This window comes from Morone saxatilis, unplaced genomic scaffold (genome assembly GCF_004916995.1).
Source record: "Morone saxatilis isolate NCDOM2014 unplaced genomic scaffold, NCSU_SB_2.0 Contig23, whole genome shotgun sequence".
NCBI classification, from domain to species: domain Eukaryota; kingdom Metazoa; phylum Chordata; class Actinopteri; family Moronidae; genus Morone; species Morone saxatilis.
The window spans coordinates 1,595,252-1,602,450 of record NW_023339796.1 but is presented as its reverse complement, the minus strand read 5'-3'; the positions used below and the strand labels follow the sequence as shown (position 1 = coordinate 1,602,450).

At 38.9% G+C, this 7,199-nt stretch overlaps 1 protein-coding gene across 1 annotated transcript in view; it reads left to right on the top strand.

Annotated features, from left to right (window-relative positions):
• The window catches only part of retreg1 (reticulophagy regulator 1), a 26,026-nt gene that overhangs the window by 3,369 nt on the left and 15,458 nt on the right, over window positions 1-7,199 (top strand). Inside the window, exon 3 of the mRNA XM_035670254.1 lies at window positions 632-662. Coding sequence (XP_035526147.1) covers window positions 632-662 — 31 coding nt within the window. The remainder of the gene's footprint in view (window positions 1-631; window positions 663-7,199) is intronic.

The following is a 7,199-nucleotide window of genomic DNA, read 5'->3' as shown; positions in this document are numbered from 1 at the left end:
GTTGAAGGGGCAAAAAAATAATTAAAGCTGCAAGCAGCGTTGGGCGGGACCTCGCACTCTACGCAACTCGGGGCGTAAACGGTATATGTTCAGGGGGGCAAAAAAGCAATCAAAGGCGCTAAAAATAATAAGAAGAAGAAACAAAGCAATTTCAATAGGGACCTCCAGCGGTCGCTGGCTCGGTCCCTAATAAGATGTTATTTATCGTATGGTTGAGCTCGGCTGAAACGAGTATCCAGTACAGATAGTTTTACAACACTGTTTGTTGTACCAGGCTGTAAACATGTTTATTTCTGCTGTAAAGTTGGGCTTTTTAATATGGGGCCTTATGGAGATTGACTCACTTCTGGAGCCAGCTTCAAGTGGTCGTTTGAGGAACTGCAGTTTTTACACATACCCGATTTATAAGCGCTATATAAACATCTAATAAATGATTCATAACAAGGTAAACTGCAGATGTGAGCATAGTATTTATCTGTGATATTGTATATGATTACAACAGCCTTTTTCTATTGTAATTCATTATCTGTTTATACAGCTGCCTTATTCTACTCTCATAATTATGGCTTATTATTTTCCAGTGATGTGACCTACTCATGTTGATGTATAATAGATTTTTTCTTTCCCACAGGAGCTCACTTATGGCGTAGCATGACTGCAAGGTAGGACACTGGTGTGGATGTTTGTTTGTGTGTGTGTGTGTGTGTGTCTGGTTTTGAGCAGCGATTACAGATTAGAGCTTTAGTTCTCAAAACATATTTGAGAGGCAGATCTGCGCTAAATGCTTAATGTTTAAAGATGGTGGGTGGGGCCAAAGCTGTAGTGTAGTTTAGCTTACCAGCTAAGTTAATTGGCAAAATAATTAAATAAAAATACAACTGTAAAGTAAAAGAATGTCAAAAAAATACTTAACTCACTGTAGTTTCTTTCATTTATTTAAGATATTCAAAGGGTAGGTTAGCTTCTAGCTATAGGATAGTGTAGGCTTGTGTTAAAATAAAACTAGACTTTATTTTTCATTTATTTTGCAGAAGACTTGGCTTTACAATATTTTACAGTTTTCATTAATACTAGAACCCGTCCAATAGCGGATTGTTGAGACCAATACCGACCAGCTGGAATGAAAATAGACCTTTTTGTGTGGATTGTGCACCAATTTTGAACCAACATGACTATACGAAGTGCTCACAATGCTGCTTTCTTAAGCAAATAACTATATTAAAGTTTATTTAAGTTAAATATTCTTTAACATGATAAATTATGTCAACCAGTTCTAGTTGACATTGCTGAGTAGAGACACTCCTTTGCATTGAAAAGAGCCAGCTGAGTAGGTTCCTGGGCGCCTTCCTTTGAAGGTTTTCTTGACACGTCCAAGGCTCAGAACTCGCTGGAGAGATTATATATCTCATCTGGTCTGGGAACACTCCCTGTGGAGTAACTGGAAGTCATTGCTTGGGAGGACGTCTGAAGTGCCCTTGTTGACTTGCTGCCACTGTGAACCTACCCGCGGATATGCAGACTATAATGGATGGATGGATGGATTGCTGAGAGCTGCTTCTGCTCTCTCACTCTGTGCTGCTTATTATAAATCACAGTGCACACCAGTGCCTTTGTAAGCTTCTTGTTTTTTTTACACTGGTGCCATGTTGTAGAACAGCCTTCCGTTACACATAAAGTCTTTAAAGTCTGGTTAGGACCTTTTTATGAAACAATTAAAATTGCAGAAATGTTATTTTAGTTATTAATACAGAAGTGTAGAGGAAGGAAATATATGAACACATCCAGGGCTCTTGTGGTAGAAATCTTCTCATAGACACTGTTAGATGACTGACAGGCTTGGATGGACATGCAACCTTCTTGGTCAGTCAGTCATGTACGAAAGATGAACAAATGTCTGTTTTTTTAAGGAAGAGTCAAAAGTATAAGTCATGTCATAAGTCAATTACAAATTCCAAGGTGCATTTCAGTAAGAAACATTCAATCACTGATTACAGACAGATTTTACACTCTGCAGTTTAAATCTGTTTACTTTCAGATTCTGGGTCAACTTGGGATCAATTCAACGGCTATGAAGCAGCGTTTTGTTTCGTATTACAACAACAAAGCATTCTCAATTTGCTACAGCTCTGAATGTTTAATACCTGCTGAGTCTTTCAGAGCCATTTTCCCTCTCGATGCAGATTTGCAGTGAAAGAAAAAAACAAACATGTCTGTCTTGTTTGTTACTCTATTAGCAAGTAAATCTGTGGCTCTGCACACTCATGGTTACTATGATCTATGAGATATTCTTGCCTTCAGATCCACTCGGACGATGTGAAATGACTTTTAAAGATTTGTCCCTCTTTTATTTGAATCATGCCTTTGGGATAAAGCGTACAGTTTCCTTGCACACAGAGTCTGCACTATAAAGTTCAAACTGAATGCACAGGTGTGTTGAATGTACATCCTTTCTGAGAGTACACTCATCCTGAATCGGCACTGGGCTGTTGAGAAGCTGCAGCCCTGCAGAGCTGATTGGTCACACATGACCGTCTAATCTAATCCTCCCTGGGACTGAACCATGTGAAACATTAAAACCAAAAGTTTCAAGTCACAGATCACACTCACCTTGTGATACACAAATGTTTACATGAAAGACTAGCCGAGTAGCTATGATGGAGTATTAGGGATGCTGCAGGGAAAAATATATTATTTGAGATATCGAGAATAAAGTTTTTTTTAATATTACAAGATTTGTTTTCTTGAAATCTCTCTGAAGAATTTACAAATGCAAAGCAAAAAAAATTGCATATTTTAGAAGAACAGTCAGTGTTTATTGCTGGATTTAGACACCATAAGAATTTATTTCTCTATCTAGGTGTGAACCTTCACATTTGAACTTGTACCACTTGGTGGAGCCTGAGCACATACAGTTCAGGTGACAATATGAAAGCTCACAAATCCTCCACACAACCTTAGACACCAGAGTGAGAACAACAGAGGATCAAAATGCTAAGGAAGAGTACGAGAAGTCATTTTGGTTGTGGTTTTTAATCTGCAGTTGATTTATGAAATTTTTAAAAAAGATTCACAACCTTAAAAAACCTCTTCATGGGCATTAAAGTTCAGCTCAACTCAAGGTCCACTTAGCTTTTCCTGGAGCTTTAGACTGTATCAAAGACTACGATAGCTTGTTCAACCCCAACAGTCTTGATTGTTTTACTTCTATAAAAATGATTTAAGTTTTTTAAGAATAAACTTTTGCCGTATTTGCTGATGATCACTATATCCAAGCATTTGCTAGAACCCACCTTGCCTGAGCGCAAACAGCCAATCAGACTGTTGAGTATCTTTCCCAGGTAATTTTGGGTTGGTTAAAACTTGGGGACCCAAACATTGTTGGAAAATGAATTGTTGATACCTATACCAGTGAACTATACATAGTTCTTGATTCAGTACTACGGTAAAAAAAAAGTGCCTGCTGATACCAAGTCCCGATCCAATACTTGTAATTTATTTCTGGTTTGTTACTTTGGTGCAGCCTTTGCCATCTGTTCATCTTTTTTAGCAGATTACATTAATAGATTACTTTTATTGGCTGTTTGTTGCACTTGCAGTGGTATAGTACTACCTAGGGTACTGTAGAAAAACGAGTACCTTCACGTTTTCAGTTTTTTAGCATCAACTTGGTACTGAAGTATCTGTTCTCATGACATCCCTAACTCGCTCACCAATAATTAGAAGCAAGTAAATTAATATATGCTAATTTTTTTCTTGGTGATACAGTCCATGTCGCTAATTTCTGACCCATGTGGTTGACTTAGTCTGGTTTGTGACCGAGGACGTGGCGGTGAGTCACATTAGTAGCCTGGTTCACACTCCTGCCCTCATTTTGAAAGTGGTTGTGTGTGTGTGCTACTCGATCCCGCTGCCAGTTCTGAAGGCTCGGTGGGATTCAGCAGAGGTGACTGGGATTTGTGGGCGCCAGGCTGGATGCAACACATCTGACTTATATAACTGATAGTTGGGTCCAGGTCAGGGGCAAGTCATGGAGTGCTGGGATATAAAGACCTGCAAACCTCACGAGCTGGGTTTCCATCTCACAATGATAACAATATGGAAAGACTGAATCCAATTGAGCTAAAAATGTGGCCTTCATGGGGGAAGACAAGCACACACAGTATGACCTCCCGGTAGATTCGGATGATGGGTTTTGCATGGATGAATTAAAGGAGAACTGGACACAGCATCCATTTATTCTTATGGAAGCTGGTCAGAGGTGCATAAGGCCAAAGAAGTCTGATTTCGTGGTATAAAATTACCTGGATCTTTTGCATATGCTTCCCCATTGTGGGGCCTATAGAGCAAGTGCGCTAGAGACTTCTGCCAGCCGAGCCGCTAACTTACTGTTTAGCCCTCAGCTGAAAGGATTTAATCTTCTAGACTTCCCCAATGTAATTAGACTGAACGGATCGAATTCTGATTAAATACAAGTAATTTGTTACACATAAATTAAAGTATCCTCCATTTTTTTGGTTAAATTTTTTTTCTTGCGCTGCAGAAACATTGTTTCATTCATTACAGGTTTCTTCTATCCTAATTAGATATATAACACTAAATATCTCTCTGTACCTCCTCCCTCTCCCTCTCTCTCTCTCTCTCTCTCTCTCTCTCTCTGTGACATTTGGCCAGCAGGGTGGGATTGTGTTGTTGTCACCTGCTGTTGTCTGTCAAAGGTGTCTTGTGGGTAAATTGCACATCAGCCTCAGAGCAAGTCTCAGGCAAAGGCTTGTGGGAGATTAGCTGTTGACCCAAAATGCGAGCTGACAGCTGGGATGTTTGAACCAACAACTTCCCCCCCTGTTGTGACTGTGTTTATGTGTGTGTGGTGAATGTAGTCTAACACTTATATACAATATATAGTTTAATTTACCATGCCAAACATCTGTCTTACCCACATGGGTTTACAAGACATCGCTATGTTACAAAACAGTAATACCAGTAATATAGAAAAAGATTACCACATTATAAAGAACATCCATTTTCTTGAGATAACAAAATTCCAAACTGTACACTGAGAATAACTTCTACACATCTCAGTTTTGGCTGATATTGGCCTTTAGCAGACATATGGGTGTTGTATCAGTATCATATTGTATCAGCAAATATGTTGTCCGATATGCTCACATATGAAAAATGTTCGCGTATCAAATTAAGAAAGAAAACCTTGCTGTAATATATTGGTGTCACTGCAAAGTATATCCAGCAGAGTACGCTGTGATTTACACTACTGTAGCAAGCAGCACAGAGGATATGCACACCAAGTCCATATTTTTTGTAAGTGTCTTTTAAATGTCATCCGATTAAAATTGTTACACATAGAAACCTTGCCCACTGAGTCAGATGCACTCGTTGCAAAATTCACAATATGAGACTTCATCGCAGAATGAGGATGATTTTGGGGTCCTCTCACTTGAAAGCAGAAAAAGAAAAATTAAATATTGGGTCCAAGGTGTCAAGAACAAGGAGAGTTGTCTACTCCTGCTGTCCTTCTGTCTCGCTCCTTCTCTTCTTCTTGTTTCCTCCCTTGTTTCTCTCCATTGGAGGTTCGTCCGCAGGCTACCTGCTCGCCACTGCTCGCCACTGTCTACCTGCGTCTTGCATTTGCCACCACTGCTACAAGAGGCTGAGGTCCTCCTTCTCTGTCTGTATGCTGTCCTCATCCTCTACTTCACTTGACCGATGCAAAGAAACGCAGAAAATCAAACCAGTTCTGACATAACGTGAGGTCGTATTTAATGGATTAAATAAGAAGCAGCTCTCCGTAATGTTAACTAGAAATGGTCGACAATGTATATTATTGTATATGTTGTTTTGTTTCTATATCATGTTCAGACTCAGAGATAATCAAATACAGAAAACTGAAGAATCAACAAGGCATTGGTATCAGTTCCCATCCCTAGCTTTGGTGTCGTCCACATATCACTTTGTGACCATTGCTGTTCTGAACAAATATTGAGCTTTTCGTTAATGGAGAAATGCCTCACCAACCCCAGAGTTATCCAACAATATGCCGACATCTCTCAACAAGAGTGAGTCATTTGTTTATCCCATATAGATGTCAGCCTGCTTTCTTCCATATCAAGTAACTGATTCCATAACCGAGCTATACATACTTTTCATACATGTATCTCTATATACTGACAGTGTCTATTTCGGACCAGCCAATGTATCTGTTCTTTTTTTGTGGGTCAACAAAGTGTCTGACTTTGACACAGTTACTTGAATCACTTTTTTAGGAGGCACTGAGCTGATCAGATCAGAAAACACTCACATTGCCTTCTGGAAGTTGACGACAATAACATATTTAGCTATTTCTTTTGGAGGATTTGTTGGACTGTTAGTTGTTCTTTGTTCTTAGGTTTCAGGACATTCTCATCACCTGCATTACTGAAAACACATATAGAGCATGAAAACACACACCATTCTTCCTTATGGACAAACATAAAACAACTTTAAATGTATTTTGTTTTTGTGGCTTTGAAGAAAGACTCGCTGTGCTGCTGTTTGTTCGCACCAACACAAAGTGTCTTAAGAGTTGTGAAACCTGATCACAGAGTGTGTATTAGCACTGTGTGTGTGTGTGTGTGTGCGTGTCTGTGTGACTCAGCTGTTTCTCCACTGACGGAACTGATTCAGAAGTGTGACATGAAGCAGTGGAGCCAATCAGATCACTCGACACAGAGGGGGTGTGCTAACCCTCTAATTGGACGGAGGGCCGACTGGTAGAAAACAACACAACAAACCAGTTTCATCACAGATCGAGTCAATTATAAACAAGAGTCATAGAGTCAAAATCTGGTGAATTTTCATCTTAAAATCACTCATTTACAGACAGCACTATACATTTAAATCTGACTGACAAAGTGGTACATCTTTAAGAAAATATGTATTGAAAAATGTGTCACAAAACAACAATATTCTAAGAATACAGAATGAGAATAAAGTATAGAATATAACTTCAGTTTTGTAGAATAAAGTATACAACATAAAGTATGTTACCTTATGCTAACAGACATCAATCTGATTAAATGAAAACATATAGAAATTACTCAATTACTATATTACGAGACAAAATCCTCTCAAATTGGGCATCTTTGGTCAAATGTACATCTATTTTGGGCGTCCTAGCTGACTACAAATATATATATATATATATA